At 43.4% G+C, this 20,675-nt stretch overlaps 2 protein-coding genes across 3 annotated transcripts; both read left to right on the forward strand.

The window, feature by feature from the left end:
- Window positions 1-1,568: 1,568 nt before the first annotated feature.
- On the forward strand, window positions 1,569-6,352 carry gapdh (glyceraldehyde-3-phosphate dehydrogenase). Of its 2 annotated transcripts, XM_047333056.1 has the most exons (12): window positions 1,632-1,682; window positions 2,208-2,251; window positions 3,468-3,567; window positions 3,775-3,881; window positions 4,043-4,133; window positions 4,237-4,352; window positions 4,533-4,614; window positions 4,722-4,873; window positions 4,967-5,045; window positions 5,620-5,703; window positions 5,803-5,900; window positions 5,988-6,352. In XM_047333056.1, the coding sequence occupies exons 2-12, from the start codon at window positions 2,229-2,231 to the stop codon at window positions 6,055-6,057; spliced, it is 1,002 nt and encodes a 333-aa protein (XP_047189012.1). In that variant the 5' UTR covers window positions 1,632-1,682; window positions 2,208-2,228; the 3' UTR covers window positions 6,058-6,352. The 2 variants fall into 2 exon arrangements, with proteins under 2 accessions (XP_035498447.2, XP_047189012.1); XM_035642554.2 differs by lacking the exon at window positions 5,988-6,352 and having other exon boundaries at window positions 1,569-1,682; window positions 2,206-2,251; window positions 5,803-5,922.
- Window positions 6,353-8,135: 1,783 nt separating this feature from the next.
- Window positions 8,136-20,556, forward strand: iffo1b (intermediate filament family orphan 1b). Its single transcript, XM_035641679.2, has 9 exons — window positions 8,136-9,675; window positions 12,344-12,404; window positions 13,242-13,337; window positions 13,727-13,867; window positions 13,960-14,144; window positions 14,252-14,378; window positions 15,716-15,805; window positions 16,134-16,264; window positions 17,240-20,556. The coding sequence occupies exons 1-9, from the start codon at window positions 8,693-8,695 to the stop codon at window positions 17,337-17,339; spliced, it is 1,914 nt and encodes a 637-aa protein (XP_035497572.1). The 5' UTR covers window positions 8,136-8,692; the 3' UTR covers window positions 17,340-20,556.
- Window positions 20,557-20,675: the final 119 nt, after the last annotated feature.

Consider the following 20,675-nt stretch of genomic DNA (forward strand, 5'->3'; position numbering starts at 1 on the left):
TACTGCACTTTCTTTCTGTAAGTAAACTGTTATAAGAATATATATATATATATATATATATATACCTATATTTCCAGCAGATAAATAGTTAGTTAAAGAAAATGTTTGTGTGAGTGCTTAAAACAAAAAAACAGGGACCATACTACTGAACAAAAATGCAAATTTCCCCTGATATACAGTGGTTTATTTTTTCTGTCACTTTCACATCAGAACCACTACAAAGGGTCGTAGAGTTTGGCTGTTGTGATAAAGAGAGAACATGTGATCTCCGTGCAGCCGCATTTACGGTACTGAACATATAACATGGCCCAAAAGTTGACTTGCCAGCCAGCGTCTAATCTTAGCCTGACCTTTACTTCCCCTCTTTGACCTTAAGCTGCAAAGCAGAGGCCGAGACTGGCATGCACACACTCAGGGTTGTGGTAGTTCAGCTATGCCTGGACCATTGGACTGCAGCCATAAAACACAGCAGCACTCGTAACCCGTCTTGGTGCAGAGTGACATGTCTGCTCGCCTGCAGCACCATATGTTTTAATCACACATTCTGCTGCATTGGAAAAAAGTTACTAGATGTCATCTTTGGTCCTGTTAGATACAAAACGTGCAGCACACTCTTGGTTTGCTCTGGTGACACGTAGCAAAAGCCATGGGTAAGGTGTCCATTGACAGTCGGGATTAACCGGTGCTGAGGCCAAGAGAGACATTTCCAATAGGATTCAACCTGCATGATTTTAACTGACATCCCCATTGTTCAGATTTAACATTTTATAATATGTCCGGGATTGCTCGTGGTTTAAAGAAATGCTGTTGCCTGACAAATGAATCAAAACTCCCCAAAAAAGAGAGAAAAAAAGAATAGGAAAGAAACTGACATTGCTGGGACTTGAATAATGTGAATAATAACTAAGACAATAAATTTTGCAGCAGCATGACACATTGTCGGGACCTTGAATGCAGCACTTCCATTCAGGCAAGGTAAGGTGTCTTTCAATTTTTGCATTCACATTTTCTTCTTCAGTTTCAAAAAGAAACTGAAGAAGAAAAACGTTGACTCCGATATATTGAAGGCACCGCCTCTGCACATGCGTAATGATCATATGTTCAGTAACCGAGGCTCAACTTTTGACTTCTGCTCAGATGATGGAGAGGCAGAGAAGGAGAGCGGCGAGCGGCTGAAAGTGAAGGGTCATGGTCTTTGGACATTAAATGTCAGAGTCAGAAGACAGAGATTTGATCCCTCGCTTGCTCCCACTGTGTGTCTGTATTTACTGAGAAGGTCACTCGGAGACCCAACTCTTTTTTTCACCCCACTATATGAGAACCCTCATAGCTGAGTATCTGTATCTTCTGCCTCTTAAAGGTGACAACACAAGTCAGGCCCGATGGCACTGGAGCTGGGACTGATATGATGTAAATTAAACAGTTTTGCGCCTATAATTAGCAGCAACAGAGGAACTTCTCGGCTGTTTGGGTCACACAAAGTGTAGTGGCAAGGGCCAGTTCGCATGCCTCTCTGCAGGCCGACGACCTTGACATTCAGAGGGGGGCGGGGCGAGGAGCGGAGACCATGGTGCGGGGGGTGTGGCTTCGAGCTCTGGTCAATCATAAAAGCTGACAGCTGAACCTTGCTCTTCCCCACTCACACCCGGAGTCGCAAGACAGACTGAAGCATCTCACAAACGGTAAATACCTCCAGTAAACGAATGGCTTCACTGAGAGTGTGGCAGCTGCAGGGCCTCAGCGACAGGCTGCAGATTCAGATCACCTGGGGACAATGTGCATGGGCTTGATTGAGCTTCACTTTAGAGTGAATCAGGTCTTTTGAGTTCATGTTCTTGCTTTGAATGTGAGTTTTAACTTTTGAAGGTATGAAATTGGATTTTTCTTTCTGTTGACAGTAATTTCTACACTTGCAGGAGAGGTTCCCTATCTTGTAACTTGGACCAAAAAAACCAAAGCTGCAGGCTGCAAATGTTCCTTGACATAGTCTTGGACTGTGGTCACAGATAACTTATCAGGGGAATACCTTTATGTGTTCTTTTGAACTCTTTGCTTATCGAAACATGCGATCTAAGCAACTGTCTGTTATCAAGTTAATAATAATGTACGGCATCATAAATGTGTGCCACTGTAAATCTTGGTTTATCGGTATACGACAGGAAGCATTATTCTTTTCCAACATTCTCCTCTCGTTTCTCCCTCCACAGGACTAGAACAACCCAGGCAAAATGGTGAAAGTTGGTATCAATGGGTAAGAGATTTTTTTTTATCCCCTTACATGAAATTTGTTTATAACGTAATTTATATTGTTTTGAAGTGTTTAACCCATATCTCCTGAATGAAGACTCACTCAGTCCCTGCACCCACAGCTCACAAAGTCACACCCCTCTCATCACAGCATTTACATGTGATTATAAGATTGACTTTCTTGGTTCAATGCTGTTAACACTTTTTTTTTTTGGAAGTACACAAAGTTAATGAATGATGGACAATATATAAGTTTGACTTTCACAAAACAACGCCTCTGTCCAAATGAGTTTAGCCACATAAGGAAGGACTGTTTGGGAAAAAAAACATGAAGTCTCAAAGGTAGTTTGTGGGTTAAACTGTCAATATTTTCCATTTTTATTTAGTTCATTCTTGTAATGAATAGATGAGTCATAAGTTTTGACTTACTCAATCTGAATAGCAGGACAAACTGCTGTATCTGTGATTAATTCATAGTGACACCATTTGGCTGCAGGAGAAGGAATAATGCATAATACAGACCACACACTCCAACACGTGAACAGTCAACCAGCTGTCCTCATGGTTTTTCTTGATCTATGAACTTTGGCTCTCAGCAGATAACAATGTAGGCACGGGCTTTGTCATGGGGTCATTCAACAGTGGATTGTTTTTCTGCCATGTGAAGCAAGTGGCAGGGAGACCTGCGTCACTTGAATATTATCGAACACATAATCTGAGGTTAAAAGTCCCCCCTCTTCCTGTATATCTGTACAGTGCATCTGCACCAGGATTTTGGACCTGCAGTTAAAAAATAACTCGGCCACTGATCAAACAGTGCACTGCCGTCACAGGCATTACCACACTAGAGGTTCATTTCGACTTTTGCCCCCTTAGAGGGGAGTGTGAGAGCTGTGCAGACATGAGCTCTGGAACACACACCTCCCCCGGCACCTCCTCCTGAACCCTGCCCTTTCTTCAACGGTGGTTTCAGGTCTCTCAGTGGGAGGGCGGGTTTTGGATCCCACACAATGGGGGGGGGGGGGGTTGAACCATAATGTGGAGTAACCCAAGTCGACCCAGAGGCCTAATAATGATTTATTTTTCAGACTGGTTATGTCCACAGCTCCATTTCTCAGACATTACTGATCATCTCATTCAATGACTTTGGTCAGAGTTGCATGGTGTCATACCGCCACCTAGAGGCCACACTATGAAATAACACTGTTCCGTTTTTTCAGATTCGGCCGCATTGGTCGTCTGGTGACCAGAGCTGGTTTCTGCTCCAAGAAGGTGGAGATTGTGGCCATCAATGACCCTTTCATCGACCTGGAGTACATGGTGGGTCACTGAGAGAAGTTTGGTTGCTTAAAATCTTTTAGGGGCTTGGTTAATCTGACAAAGATGAAAATCAAACTTGAATATGTTTGTTTGTGTAATTTCCAAATGTATAATCTTGTCAATTAACACTTCAGTCTACTGTCATTTTGGGTGAGGGCTGTCGCAGGAGTTTTCCTTCTCATCTTCTCCTTCTCATCTCTTCTTTAGGTCTACATGTTCAAGTACGACTCTACCCACGGTCGCTTCCATGGTGAGGTCAAGATTGAGGGTGACAAGCTGGTCATCGATGGACAAAAAATCACAGTTTTCCACGAGTACGTTTGGCACCTGGCACCTTTTTAGAATGAAACCCATCCAGACTTTTAATGCAATGACACACGCTAACTTCAACTCAATCTCCCAAACATGTGCAAAAGGAAGAACCAAGTGAGCACGTATTGTAACTCTGAGCCTTCTTTTCCCTCGCCTGTTGCAGGAGGGACCCCGCCAACATCAAATGGGGTGACGCTGGTGCCGAGTACGTGGTTGAGTCCACTGGTGTCTTCACCACCATTGAGAAGGCCTCTGTATGTACTCCGTCTTCAACAGATAGTATTCTTCTTGCTACATCATGAAATGTGTTGTGACCTCACACAAAATGACGATTAATTGGATTTCAACACATTTCAGACTCACTTGAAGGGCGGCGCCAAGAGAGTCATCATCTCTGCACCCAGTGCCGATGCTCCCATGTTTGTCATGGGTGTCAACCACGAGAAGTACGACAACTCCCTCAAGGTTGTCAGGTAAGAATCAGAAAGGATCTCAGCAAATCTGGTGCCAAAATTAAAATTTGAAGATTTTAGTTTGACCCCGTTTCATTAACATTAAGTGTGTTGTCTTGTTATGGACTTGCATTTGAGACATTGCCTTTTTTATTTTGAAAATGATCAGCTTGCTGATGCTGTTTCTCAATTCCTCCATAGCAATGCTTCCTGCACAACCAACTGCCTGGCCCCCCTGGCCAAGGTCATCAATGACAACTTTGGCATCATTGAGGGCCTGATGGTGAGGATTAAAACTCTCCATAAAACCAGATTTACACACCAACATGACTTTACAAAGTCGGCGTGGCTGTTAAACTTCCTCTTCCCCTCTACATCTTTGTCCATCAGAGCACAGTTCATGCCATCACTGCCACCCAGAAGACAGTCGACGGACCCTCCGGCAAGCTGTGGAGGGACGGCCGCGGTGCCAGCCAGAACATCATCCCCGCTTCAACCGGTGCTGCCAAAGCTGTTGGCAAGGTCATTCCTGAGCTCAACGGGTCAGTGTCCAAAACACATGCGGTGTGGATGTAATCAGAATTCCTGGTGAATTGAGTTTTGGATTTTGTCTGACAAATGCCCATGTTTCACAGCAAGCTGACTGGCATGGCCTTCCGTGTCCCCACCCCCAACGTGTCAGTGGTCGATCTGACAGTCCGTCTGGAGAAACCCGTGAGTGACAATTAAGAGAAGCATTTATTTCATGCATAAGTGTGGTGATATTCTGAATTTGTCTTCTTGTCAACAAATCCAATGAAAAAGACCGAAATCAGCAACACATTTACCAAACTAAGAAGTGTGATCATGTACACAATGATAAACGGTTCATGGTGACAAAGCATGGTAGTTTCATTCTTCTGTCCTTAATGCTAACCAGTGTATCAAATGTGTGTTAATCCACTGGTGAAAATAATCTCCCAGAGGTGCACTCTGTAAATCTTGGCAGACATATACAATTAGGAGCAGTGTCTGATTTGGACATAAACCTAAAACAATGAAATTGTATTACTTTCTATCTTGACCCCCCTACAATACACATCTGCCAGCTCCTGTAATATTTTTTTAAAACTAATTTTATTTTAATTCTTATTAAACACCATTAACCACTGGTTTTGTCAGCAATTAAATAAGTTCTATAAATAAAGCATGTATGCTATGATTAGTTAAACTCTTATTACATGTTATGACCCTTCTGTCTTCTAGGTTTGTGTTTAAGTACAAATAAAACCTCTTTCCTTTGCCACAGGCCAAATATGAAGACATCAAGAAGGTTGTGAAGGCCGCAGCTGATGGACCCATGAAGGGCATTCTGGGATACACAGATCACCAGGTACATTTCTGATATATCTCCTTAACTTTTTTTTTAATCATAATTGGTATAAATCAGTGTGTTTGTTAATGTGGTGCTCTTTCCTCATGCCTCCTGCAGGTCGTCTCCACAGACTTCAACGGCGACACTCACTCCTCCATCTTTGATGCTGGCGCTGGCATCGCCCTCAACGACCACTTTGTCAAGCTGGTGTCATGGTACGCCTTCAACACGGGTTAATTTGAAATCCTCATTTATTCCCAGTGATGCGTATTGACTCCATTTTTGTCTTGCTGCATTAACAGGTACGACAACGAATTTGCCTACAGCAACCGTGTCTGCGACCTGATGGCCCACATGGCCTCCAAGGAGTAAACCAGCCAGCCGATCAACTGTCACTGCACTATGCCACATCACCCACAGTCTCCTGAATCCAGAGTTATACATTTTACAAGTACACATTGTATTATCTACAACTCTGCCTGGTTTCCATCTGATGATCGACCCCCATCATACATCTGAGAACAAAACAAAGGGTTAAATTAGTGACCAATTACTTTTTTTTAAAAATTTGTTAAATTCCCTGTTCTGTTCTTGTGTGAGATGGTGTGAAAGTCTGTCTGTAGCACTTAGGTGCTGCAGTCAATGGAATAAAGTCCTGTTTGTGAGATCCACGCCCTCCTCTTGACTTTTGTCACTGCACGGAACAAATGTCAAAAAAGGATTACTGCTGACACTGGTAGATACATTATGTTATATTGATCTGGGACTTTGGCAAACTCTTAACAAGGGCCTGTCTGCTCTTTCATTCTTGCACCACCACATTGCTTTTATAAACCTGCGACATTATCCATTTTCTTACATTCGTTTGGTTTTGCATTTGGTCCATCTGGGTGGCAGACAGTAGTGTAGCAGGGCTAACTCAACCTGAGGCTTTTATAAGTTATAATAATAATAAGAAATTTCATTTATAGAGCACTTTTCATTGCTAAAAGGAAAAAGTACAACAATTTAGGGGAATGCTTGTTTAAAAAAGGTTTTCCCTCTTAAACCTGCAGGTTATTTGCCCTCACAAAATGAGAGGGTTATTCAGCAAGTTCATGCAATTTTACTCTGTGATCTGTGTTGCTCACTTTTCTGAAACACTTGTCATGATGAAAGAGAGTAACTCAAGAATTGGCTCCAGCGGTTGACTTTAAAAGACTTTGTTGGGTAACACCACACATATTAAAGGTGGCATGTTAAGCTCATATTCAGGTTTATACTTTTAATTTGGGTTACCACTTGAAAAGGTTAACATGCTCTTAATGTTCAGAGCTATTAATTCTTTTGTCTAAGGCTCCCTCAACAGTGCAATATTAAAAAAAAATATAAAAAGGAAAATATAGGAGAATACAAGAAGAGAGCTGAGACCTAAATAAACCCAAAAGTAGTAAGACAGGTGTAACATGAATAGAAAGTAAGATGTAGAATAAATTAAATGTAAACGAAATATAATACTGTACATGGAATAATTAGAATAAAGTAAAAATATAGTAATAACTGTGAATGAAATATAATACTGTACATGGAATATAAAAATGTAAAAACAGGCATTTTTAAACAGATTTCGACTATTAGAAAGTGTCATACTGGTTAGCTAAGTAGCTCAGGAGTTCAACAGTCTTATGGCCTGTGGGAGGAAACTGAGTCTGGTGGTGCCAGACCGGATGCTGCGGTAGCGTCTACCAGACGGCAGCAGCTGGAACAGTTTGTTGCTGGGGTGATGAGGGTCTTTGATAATCCTGTCAGTCTTCTTCCTGCACCGCTGAGTGCAGAGGTCCTCCATGGATGGCAGCTCCGTCCTGGTGATGTGCTGGCCAGTTTTCACCACCCTCTGTAAAGTCTTACGGTTGAGGGTGGAGCAACTGCCATACCAGGCGGTGATGCAGCCACTCAGGATACTCTCTATGGTGCACCTGAAGAAGTTGCAGAGCACTAGGGTTTAGCCAGCTCACAAAAAAAAAACTACAGGGCGGCCTTTTTTCACATTTTGTGGGCCGGCAGGCTCCACAGATGCACACAGTTATGTGCAGGAACACTGAAAAAGTGAATTTTGCATAAGATGTTGCCTTTAATGGGATAATGCAGAGTTATGGAAACGGCCATAGAGTTTAATGGCGTTGACCTTCAATTGTATCCACAAAGTGCTTTCCATCAACTAAACGGTCTTCAATCTCTGTGCAATAGATTTTTGTGATTATATACAGTTCTTGTGTATTTCTGTATAACACGATGCTTTTATTATGAAATCAGTTCTTATGCCCTGTTACCGTAATGCTTAGTATATACACCTCGACTGCGGTGTTCTTTGGCAGGTGGTGACAGAAGAATCCTTGGCTTCATTCCACTTTGAAACAGCTTCATGGATCATCATAGTGTATGTATGCCATTAGAAGATTGTATGTTTAAATATGTTAATCATGCAGTTGTGGCTCCCATGTTGTCCATATCTCCACTTGTTGTTTTTTTTCATAACAAGTAAACGACGTCATCCTGAGAGTTACACCCCCCGCGGAAAACGAAGTGAGCGGATCAGTGCTCCTCTAGTAGCATCTTTACGGTAGTCGCGCTCCTCCAATCCCGCAGCGCTCGCTGCTGCCTGCGGTCGCATCTTGTTGCCAGAACTTCGGCGATGCGGTGACACGTTTTTCTTTGTTATTTCTTCACGCTCTGCGCTGTTCCCTTCGCTTTGAATTGCGTTTGTTTTGGCAGGACATCCCGCCGATGCGCATGTTGCCGCAGCCGCAGACCGATCTGCAGGACGTCTTGTCTTGGACCGTCAGAGGGAGGAGAGCTGGGATCCACGAGCCGACGTTAAGACTTCTGAGCTTTAAGGATAAGATTCTTTTTTAAGACACGGTTACGTCATCGGGTGACCACTGGCGTTCTGCGCGCACCTCTTTCGGCAACTTATTAATCATCCGGTCTCTGAATTCTGTTGTAGCAAGAACAATTCCCGTCCGTGTTCATGCCAGATCTGCAGCGCTTCAGTTTTCCATACCATAGCATGAATCCTTTGTTGGGGGCCCACGCGCATCTCCAACAGCATCCAGCGCAGAGCCAGTCGCCCGGACACCCGGACTCTCCCTCAGGCCTCCTGCCCGACGCCGTGTTCAGCGGACCGGAGCCGGCGTCCTTTCTGCTGGTGGAGCAGTCCGTCCCGGGCCCCGATCAGCTGGGGCCTGACTTCACCGCACCCTCTCAGACCTCACCTTACCTGCACCACAACCACAGCAGCCTCTATCAGCACCGCGCGGCGCAGCATCCCCCCGCGGCCATGGCTCTCAGAAACGACCTGGGATCCAACATCAGCGTCCTCAAAACCCTCAATCTGAGGTTCAGGTGCTTTTTGGCCAAAGTGCACGAGTTGGAGCGCAGAAACAAGATCTTGGAGAAGCAGCTGCAACAAGCGCTGGATGCCAACAAGGGCTGTCAAGGGGGATGCTGTGAGAACAGGGCACACACCCAGGATGCAGGTGTGCAGACTGGATTTGTTGGTACCATACCGCTCAGGCCCGGCTCCCTCCCCTTCCACAACACCAACAACTCCGCCAGGAGGCCTACGACACTGTTCACACCACCTCCCACATCAACTCTCCCAGCTGGAGCCGCTGAAAACACCAGTTCAACCCAAACGAGCACCGGTAACCCGGCCATCATTATCAGCCAGTCCTCTCCCTGCGTGGACTCCCCCGGCTACGGCTCTAGGACGGTCTCGAGCACCAGCTCATGCTCCACCAATCCTCCTCCACGGTTCCTTCCAGGCACCATCTGGTCCTACAACCACAACCGCAAGTTCGGCCCTGGTGGGGAGCGTCTGACCAGCCCCGGGGTGTCCTGGGTGCACCCGGACGGCGTCGGGGTCCAGATCGACACCATCACCCCTGAGATAAGAGCCCTGTACAATGTCCTGGCCAAAGTGAAGAGGGAGAGGGACGAGTATAAACGCAGGTAAATGGAAATAGAGTATTTTTATTTCACTTGTAACAGGCTTACGGGGGCATTCCCACTGAGTATTTCACTGACTAATGCTCCACTTTGGAGGAGCGAGCTGAGCTGTAAAGCAGCTGCAGACCAACTGTCTCTCCCTACAGGAGCAAAGTCAGCACAAATCAGCTCCATCCATCACCTCCAGCCTGACCCTGCAACCGCTTCATGTCTGACCGCAGAGGCAGGTGCTGCCGCCCCAAACACATCCCCCCCAAAAATGTAACATGTCACAGTCTAAATATAAAGAAGAATGAAGGTCAAAGCTTAGCGGGGGGGGGTGTTTGGATCAGCCAGTGGCGCAAACGATCACTTCAGAGCTCATGAGGCCTCCTACAGAGCCATGACTCAGCCATGGGCGGCTCAGTTTACAGGAATATTAAGGAAAATCCATCTTAGAATATAACTCATGTTACAGTACAATAGATTTTTTTAATTCGTGAACCTGAACAAGTTTCTTCACGTGAAAGATGAGACACATCTTGGTGGTTTCCAGGTGTAGGCCTGTATGTGAATACAGGGACAAAGATTGTGATGGTTCACCAGCATCTTTCTCTTGGATGTATGAGCTCATGTGGACTCTCTACATTTCAGTCAACTAATTTGGAAATTTTTATTTACTATTCTATCATCCACTGATCGTTTCATACACTTCTGAAATGTAATACTTAGTTGGCCCCTCTTTCATATTATATTTAACTGAATGTTTTTAGATGACTTCATTCAGAAATTTGGAACATCCAGTCAATTCATCAAGAAAAATAAATGGCAGATTAACTGATAATGGAAAATCATGTGACCAACACAATCACTTATTCACAGTCAGAGTACCAATGTACACAAACGTGTCAGTCGATGGCAGCAGCAGCAGATAAAATCTGGATGCGCTGATTTCCAGTTTTGGGAGGCGGCTCTGTAAGAGGGGATGATGACTTAACTATCCAAAATCACAATGGCACTACTTATCCTCTCTTTTAGGCTGGATTTTCATTTCAAATTCTCGAAGGAGAGGAGCAGCCCACATCTCATAACTAATCTGTCACGAAGGTCATTGGGGGTTACGTCTTCTCTGTCCTGAGTGAACTACAGGAGGCCCCATGTCCCAGCACATTCAACAATGAATTCCCTCCTATTATGTCCAGATGAGCAGCCATGCATTCTTCACAGAGGAGATTTTGACCCGCAGTAGAGTGGGCTCTTTGTGAATGAGGGGAAAAGACCCTAACCTCCCAACTGCGTGTGACATTAGACTTAGATTGTATTTAGAGACTCGAGGGGATGATTCACTGACGTCGCATCCAGAAACGTTATTGTAAAATGTGACTTCCACCGTTCCACCTTTCTTCTTTTATTCGAAGACAACTTTTAATTTCTCCTGCTTACCCTCCCTCGGTCGTTGCCCTTCACTCTGTCCAACACTCTCTCTACCTCAGGCTCCTTTTCTCAAGTAAACCCGACACAATCCCACACATTGAAGTCAACTCTTCCTCTCCCTCGCCCATGCTCTCTGTTTTTCGTCTCTCCCACTGCGCACCCCCCTCTCTACACTCCACACTGTATCTGCAATGCAGCATGCACTGCAAGCTGTAACTGCCGGACGGGGGAGGGAAGGGAGGGAGGGGGGCTTGCAGAAGGAGGCACTTCTCTACTTTCTGCACGCTCTCACCTCGCCGATCAAACAGGCAATCCTCGACGGCGACAACAACAACAACAACTCCTGGTCCATGACTCAGTTTCTCTCAGATTCCGCACTCCCTAAAGGTTTCAACGTGCCGCAGCATTCTGCATTTCAAACAGCATGTTCTAAAGGAGGCTGCGGTCTCTGCAGTGAGAGGATGTCCCCCAGGCACAAGTGTTATGTGAGGTGACAGAAGCTGACATACAGGGATCTGTGCTCTGGCTTTTTAAATTTATTGAAGTTCAGATTCATGGATCAATCATCTGAGCAGTGTCATAGTGTCACACAATTCATCAAACAGGCGATCCATCTGGGAATCAGCAGATCACTCACACACAGTCACTCTGCTCTTTCAATCAGTTTGTATCTGGTTTGCATCCTAAGATGATTGAACTTCACTGCATTCACATTTTTTGTCATATCCGGAGTGACGGCCAGATTCAAAGCCAGCTATTATTTTTTAGGCAAGTCTAGCACCCAAGGACGTGTGTTGCACTTTCATCCAAAACACTACTTTTTATCATTATTATTCACACTCACAGACCAACACAAGCCCCTATGAACTGCATGAGCAACTTGGAGTCCAGTGCCTTTCTCAAAGACACTCAGACATGTGGACAGGAGGAGCTGGGATCACATCTCCATCCCTGTGAACCCCTTCTTGATGCCAGCTGAGTTCAAAACTACATTTACATATGTTCTTAATTTCGGAGAAGATGCCAAAAAAATACACTGATGCAGCCCCTCTGGTCGGATCCTTTGCCAATGCTGCTTCTCTACATTCATGAATGGTTCCCAAGCAGGTCGAGAAGATGCATCATGATCAACCAGGTGTACACGAGTCCCATGCCACACACTTATCAAACTGTAATCTATATATGTGATGAGTGGTCTGTCTCTGTTAGTTCTGTTCTCAGTCGACATTAAGTCACTCTCTGTGTCTGTGTCTCTTAGATGGGAAGAAGAATACACCATGAGAGTGGATCTGCAGCAGAAGATGGCAGACCTACAAGAGGTAGCGTCATGTCAGCCTGTATGTGTTTGTGTACTGATGGTGGGAAGATGTGGCTGCAGACCAAACGATGCAGTGTGTCGGAAAAACAAGGTCCTCACCTCAATTTTGACTAAAACGACCACAATCAGTTGTTGGGTGTGATCATTTAGCTCTGCTAATGTGTGTTTAGCTGGAGGTTTAAATAGTGGCGATGACAGTTCTAATGAAACGGATAAAAACAGGATGAATTAGTTTAGTCTTCTTGATCATGTTTCTCTCATACTGGTGAGCAGTCAGCTCTGTGGTATCGTGCATCAAATCTCCTTAAGTCCTGACTCGACAGTTGCACTTTCTTATGGGTTGTTGTTTTTTTTTCTTAGACCACTGGCTTGTAAAAGAAGAAATCTCATTTTTTGTCTACCCCTGTCACCTGCCATCAAATTTGTGCTTCCTGCATATCAGTATCAATTTGATTTTGTGTGTAGGTGTGTGTGTACGTACGCACGTGCACCATTGCCAGGAATCTGTACCTGATCTCAATCAGCAGGCAGCTCCACATCAGCAGGAGACCACAAGCAGCAAAACACCATTTGTGACTGAGCAGGGCCTGACCAGTGTTGTGGCAAATATGAATAAGTCAACAGGGGCAAGAGAGTATTATGATGCCATCAGCTCCCCAGAGAAGGATTTTACAACGTAAACTTTTCCTGTGCACTTTGCAGATGAAAGCTTTCATTTTGTTAATGACCTCCACATGCATAATGTAACCTGTAATTTCCAGTGAAGACAGAGCTGTGTCAGGACATCTCTGTGCGTGTTTGCACTTGGTGCTTACATGTGTGTTCTTTGTGGCTGCAGGACCTGCAGGAGAGTGAAGGCTGTCAGGACGAACTGGCTCTCAGGATTCAGCAGCTGAAGGCAGAGCTGGTTCTCTTCAAAGGTCTCATGAGCAACGTGAGCACTGAACAAGTCATACGTACTTTTGCAATTTGCAGTAATCATTACTAGAAGTGGTAAGCAGCTGTCCCTATGGGTGGAAAGGTGAATAGGAAATGATTTTGTTAATATCTAATTGGTATCACTTTCCAATAAGGTGCATTACTGTGCTCTAAATTAGAAATAATTGTTTTGCCCACAAAATGTCAGTCATGTAGCTAATGTCAGTGTAACTTTTACTCATGCTTTATGGATCAGAAGTGAGAATAACTTTTCCAGTTTGGCACTTGCTTTGTCTTCCTAGAAAACTTTTTATTTCATCAGAAAGTGTTACCATAATGGAACATTTTTCCAATAAGTGTTTCCTGTTTCCTCCGTCTGACCCGTCTCCTCTGTCCCCTCTGCAGAACTTGTCTGAGCTGGACAGTAAGATCCAGGAGAAGGCCATGAAGGTGGACATGGACATCTGCCGCCGGATCGACATCACTGCTCGTCTGTGTGACGTAGCTCAGCAGAGGAACTGTGAGGATGTGATCCAGATGTACCAGGTAAAACCGACCAGTGCATGTTCTCATCGGTTTTTTTTGGACAAGTTTGACTTGTTTATTGATAATGGGGAATCCTGACTCTGAACCTGCAGGTTCCTAGCAGCCAATCATCCTTAAACTGCCGCCGGAGACAAACTCCTCTGTCGTTTAACGGGAGCGAGTGTGACGAGCCTGTGAGCACCTCCGAGAGTGACGGGGGCGTGGTCAAAGTCGAGGAGCACTGCGGCTCCTCGGCCAATCAGATCAATGAGGAGATGCAGAGGATGCTGAACCAGTTGTGAGTGATCTGACTTTGTCATGTGATGAGTGTAACAGAAGTGTCCTTCAGTGCTGCAACTTCCACTAATCACTTTTCAACGCTTGTGTATGTGTGTGCGTTTCTAGGCGTGAATGTGAGTTTGAGGATGACTGCGACAGTCTGGCCTGGGAGGAGACAGAAGAAACGCTGCTCCTTTGGGAGGACTTCCCAGGATGCACTCTGCCTCCGGACCCCACCCACCCACCAGGAGAGGTAGGTCGTGGCTACATTTGTCAGTTCAGTGCTGTGATGTTAATGATTGGACATCGATCTTAACTGTAGCTACAGGGGATGGACAAAGTAAAGAAAAACTTCGAGCCTACCCGGGCCGTGACATATGCTAACTCTGTGAAGCTTATAATGCTCAGGTTTGATTTAGCTTCATGGTCATCTACCCATTATCTGTACTGCTTATCCTTCTGAGGATCACAGGTGGGACAGGAGCCAATCCCGGCTGACATTGGGCGAGAGGCCCGGGTACAACCTGGATAACAGGGCTGACCTAAACAGACACACAACCTCACATTCATACGTACGGGCAGTTTAGAGTCTCCACTTAACCAAAGGTGCGTGTCTTTGGATTATGGGAGGAAGCCGGAGTACCCGCAGAAAACCCAAGCATGCACAGGGAGAAGATGCAAACCCCACACAGATAGGCCCCGGTCAAACCGGGGTTCGAACCCAGAACCCTCGCGCTGTTCCACCCTCTTCGGTTGCAGGGAATGTCTGGTCAGTCTGTTATGTTTTCAATCTTAATTGAAACAACTGAGAAAGTAAAATTTGTGGATTTTAAGAATTTTTTTCCAGTTGTCATTCTCCAGACAGCTGCATGTGCGGATGTGATGTTTTTTTTCTTGCGAAGTTCTTGTGTTTGTTGATACAGTTTTGTCTCTGGTGATGTCTGTCTGACGACTGTCTGATTCACCAGCATGTCTCACAGCCCAGTCCCTTGACCTTCACTGCTCTGCTCAGACATTTCTGGACACGCACACGCACACACGCACACACTCACACACACACACAGACACACATACACACACACACACGCACGCACACACGCACACACTCACACACACACACAGACACACACACACACACACACACACACACACACATACACACCTTGTTAAACATTGTTGTGTCAGTGTGTTTGTTTCCAAGAAATGCATGTAGGTGTTTGTTTTCACCCACTGGCTGAGTGTATGTTGGAACACTCTGACGTCCCTTCAGAGGGAGAAGCTGCATTAGTCAGTGAAATGTGAGCTGATGGGAGCAGAAATCCAGCTGTGCGCTTTAACAGCAGCGTCATTTTCTCAGTGTCTGTTTGTTAGATGATTAGCACACAAACGCGTCTTTGCTGTCAATATATTTTATCACACATTCCTTCCAACCATGTCAAATCATGCCACAAATGACAGTATACTCAAAGTCTGTCCCTCTTCTCTCTTTCGTTCCCTTGGGTTTTGGGATATTATTGATGGACAGCACTTTGGTCAACTGTTGTTGTTTTTTAAATGTGCTCTAACAATAAATTTGATTTGATTTACCAGGAGGACACTCTGGAAAAGGTGATTAACGACACCGAATGTCTATTCAAGTCCCGAGAGAAGGAATACCAAGAGACAATTGACCAGATTGAGGTCAGTCACATATGTAATATTTTGTGCTTACGAATGTCAAATTACTCAAATTAGTTTTATTTGCTGCTTTTATTTGTTGCATTTATTTCAAATGGAAGTTTTTGCCTTTTTTTCTTCAAATTCTCTCACGTACAATTAGAAACAAACAAACAGTTGTCAATCTTAACATCTCCAGAAACTATTACTAATTTAGAGGTCACATTACACACACTTGTCTGTAGCCAGGATTTGTGTTATGGTGCACTGATCAACAGCGGTAGCACATCAATTGATACATTTATGATTTACTGTTTGGAGTGTTTCTTACTGCATGTTTTCATGAGTCCAGCTGGATCTGGCCACGGCAAAGAGTGACATGAATCGACACCTGCATGAGTACATGGAGATGTGCTCGATGAAGAGAGGCCTGGACGTCCAGATGGAGACCTGCAGGAGACTCATCACGCAGAGTGGAGACAGGTAACACGCACACACACACACACACACACACACACACACACACACACACACACACACACAGTAACAGTTTTTTTACGGGTCCTCTATAGAGCCTTTATATGTGTTAAATTAATATTTTATATCACACTATTACGTAGTTGTAAAGAAATATAATGGTATGGCACTATTTAAGTGCTTTTTAATGTGCAGTATTCCTCAGCAAATGTATCTATCATAACATCTTATTTTCTATTATTACAAATGTGTTTCACTATATTAGTTATTTATTATTATCAGTATATACACCAACCCCAACTTAGTAGAGTTATAGTGGTTGACAAATACAATAAACATGTATATATGCTTACATTTGCATTACAGTGGGAACCAGTTTTAATGCTGTTTATCAACGCAAAGTTCAAACAAAGTATTGCCTTTTCAGATTTGGTGCTGATTGTAGGAAAAAACGTAGACAGTTCAGAAACGTATTTCGGCTTCAGCTGTGTTGAGTTCAGTAGAAGTTTTCCATATTAATGCAGAGAAATCTTCAATAGCTTCAATTAAACCGAAGAAAATATCTATTTAATATTGAAAACTGAACTCTTCATATAGGCTGAATGCTGGCGTAGGGACACATTTTATATTTTTTGCATGCTCAGCCGACCTGCTGCGCACTGGATAAAACACTCTTTAGTCAGCAATGAATAAAAAGTATACCAACTGAACACTGTCTCTATCTCCCTGTGATTAATACCAGGTTACCTTAGGAACCCTCCTAAGAAATTCCAGGACTATATGGAGGCTGTGTAGAGTTGATTAATCCGCTGCTGTTCTAATTGTCCCCGTTGGACTTAAGAAAAGCTGAACGTTATAACAGGCACTCTGGCCTCCTGTCTACCTGTCCCAGCGCTACAGTATATTTATTAGCTTATTTTTTAACTGTTAACATTTTTGCATTTCTTGATTTCCCATCATCTGTTTCTGTGTCACTCACAGTAACTCTGCAGCAACCGCGTCCTCTGACGACAGTGACCCGAAAGAGAGCGACAAGTCTTCGGCGTCTCCACCCTCTTCCTCGAGTGCTGTGAGATCCTGACACCTCACCCCAGCAGCAATGGAAGCTCTGGTCATGTGACCTCCACCACATCCAGCTTTACAGTACCACACCAAGGCAATGTTAACGTGTAACTATGGCAACACTGTGTTTACACATGAGCCTCTTCATTCACTGACTCATATCGTTTGTTCTCGTGCTGTTTTGTGCACATCAGCTTTGGTTTCAGGAGACTCGTGGCACTGAAACTGCTTGAGTAGCAGAGCTGGATAATGCTTGAAGATTGTGAATTTACTGTAAGTCGATGGGCTCGTGTCCCTCTGATGCAGCGAGGCAGTGCAGCGCTGTAGACTGCCGCTGGACCTTTTTCACTCCACACTCACCAACATACACTTGCTATCCTGGGCATCTTCATCAAACCGTAATCTCGCACGTTTCAATAACCGAGTGTCGTACAGGAACTCTGAAGGCTTTCGGACCAACTCAACAAAACATACAGTCCTGTAATTAACACACTTTCAATAAACCTACGAAATACCGGAAGCAGATTTCACTCCAACAGTGCGGTAGTTTGACCTGGCCATGATACACAAAAAGGTCAAATGTGAGTTTGGTATTGACAGTGGTGTACTTGAGTCTTCGTAGTCTGATACGATGTCATGATTCAGCATTTTACTGCCTTACAGCTGAAGATTCAGAGCTTGCCTTGTATCTGTGTCATATCAGAATAAACCATGAGCAAAGCGAAGCTAAAGCTAAATAAATCATAACATATGTGCTTGATTTGGCAAAAAGTTGAAAAATTATTAAAAAAACAAAACAAAAACATTAGCTGCGTGTAAACCGGAGCCGCAGAAACAGTCTCTGCATAAAACATGCCTTGTCCCTCTTGCTAATATTGTTGGGTATAATATTGAAAAGAGAGTTTTGATCTTGTTGGTCTGATAACACGATTATTCAGCAGGTCTCATTCAGGTAAATCACCAGTTTGATCATGTTATCTGTTGCCGTTGTGCTTTGCATTTCCTGTCTAACCTATTTCGACATTACATTTAATCTTTGGATAAATTGTGTTACAATGTTTCCACTACACCGCTTCACACTACACTTCCACTGCAATAAGTTTAATTTCATTGGCTGGAAGTACCAGCATCGCTACGGCTTCAGACTTTGTAGCCCTCATACGCAGAGAGATATCCATCCCAGAGTGAGCAGCCACATCAATTTCTCGGTGGGAATTGTTGATGAAAATGATGTTCAAGCGTTTTTCAGCAAATAAATTGGGACACAAACAAGATCATTTACTGCAAATAATACATAGCAAATAAAACTGTAGATGTGAAATGCTTTGAACACCACTGATCAGACTATTTAAGGTTTGTATCTTTTGTAAATCTTTATGCTTCACGAGAAACCCAAAGTAGCAGCGAAGGATCTTGTCAGTGTCAGAGGGAGGCATGTTTGTTTTCAGTGGTAAATGTAGCTGTAGTCTCTGGTGCAGTGAAACACTGCTGATCTGGAGTCAGGTTCGCTCCACACACTGTCACCGATGCTCAGACGAGTATAGTGGGAGCCCATTTGACAGTGTAATGTAGGAGCCGTTGATAAGAAGTTTTGTTTTGAGCCGTAACGTTTAGTTCAGAGTAAAGGGCCCTATAATGTTGCATGGTGAATCAATTTAAGGATAGTGTAAGAACAAAAAGATGGTCATAGAATATTCTTAGTTAGCTGGTGAGTGCCAAAATTAAAAGGAAGACAGTGGTCATATTGAGAGTCAAGAGGAAATTGCTGAATAAAAGAGAAGAAGAAAAGAGAATGACTAGCTGCCGACCATGTTTCACCAAGGTGCTTGATGTATATAACTAAACCTATTTTTGATCCTACAAATGTTTGCACATAGGAAGGAAGAGCAAAGCAGAAATGTACTATATGAAACAATCAGCACTATATCTTGTAAAAGATTAAAAAAAAATGTCAAGACGCTGGAAATAGAAAACTGTATTTCTTCTATTTGTATTTCTTTATCTTTTAGATATTGGAGGTGGGATACTAGAATAATAAAAGAACATGAACACATACCTCATTTTTACTTCATTTAATGTTTTTCTTGGCACATTTAAACATGAGGTTTGACTCACACACACACTGCTACAGTGAAACATGTATGAAGATTCCGCCGTAAATTGTCACAGTTAGGGGAACACTCCCCTATCAATCATCACTGATCTATTATCAGACACTGTCGTCTAAATATAGTCCTGGCTATGTCTGGTTGAACCAGGGGAAATTCATTTTTTCTGCTTCTGCCGTTACTCGCACTTCATCACTTTGTTAGAGTAAACAAAAATAACTAGCAAGATGAATTTGAAGCGTATATAAACTCATGCATGTGTGGCCGGTGGAATCAGCTGAATGCCGATTTCGGTGTTTCACTATAGTTGGAATACCAGAGGAGGATGTCAGACATAAAACACAAGGTTTCCTTTTGTATAGTTTTAACTTTCACGCATTGAGTTTCTGTGTATGCATGTGCCAGTGTGTATGTTTGTTTTGGGTGTTATGTGTGTATAGTTTTTTTTTTTTCTAAGGCTTTTACTGTGGCAAATGTACAACATCAAGAAATAGGGGGGAAAAAAATTGCATCTCTGTGTTTACCAGTTTAACTTTAGTAAGTGAAATCTGAGACTGGGCTGTGTTTCGACAATAATCACCTGAAAAATTCAAGTATATGACTCAAATGACAACGGAGTTCTTTTTTTTCCATAGGTACTCTTTCTTTATGAGTGTACAGTATGTGGTTGCCAAGTTAAGTCGATATATCAATAACTCAAGATTAAGAAATGAACTATGTATATGCAAATGCTTTAGCGAAATGACTATACGATGGCTTTGATATATATGTAAAGGAAAAACAGCTATGAATATATATACTTGTGTTTAAAGACTGCAAGAAAGGAAAGTCCACAAAAGAAACTTATAGTCGATTTGAATTAAAATATAATGTATATTTCATGGAATTCATGGCGATTTAAGGGGGTTTTGTCACTTCTACTCCTCTGAAAGCCTTTGCCTCAAAATATGTTTGAACATATTTGGCATCATTCCACAATTTGATGATAATCCTGAATATTGATCGGGGACTTTGCAGCTTTAAACGTCAAGACAAAGCAATTTTGGCTAAAAAGCTTCACTGCAGAGCTCCAGTATGTATTATGTCGAGAGAGACTGAAAGAATAAAAGATGCAACTGAGCAACAAGACCAGGTGTGATTGTTTGTTACACAACCACACAACAGCCTCTTTCTGTTCATTTTGAATTCAATGAGCGGGACATTTAAAAAAAAAAAAAGACAGGCTTTTTGTCACATGGATGAAATTA

This window comes from Scophthalmus maximus, chromosome 1 (genome assembly GCF_022379125.1).
Source record: "Scophthalmus maximus strain ysfricsl-2021 chromosome 1, ASM2237912v1, whole genome shotgun sequence".
Lineage (NCBI taxonomy): Eukaryota > Metazoa > Chordata > Actinopteri > Pleuronectiformes > Scophthalmidae > Scophthalmus > Scophthalmus maximus.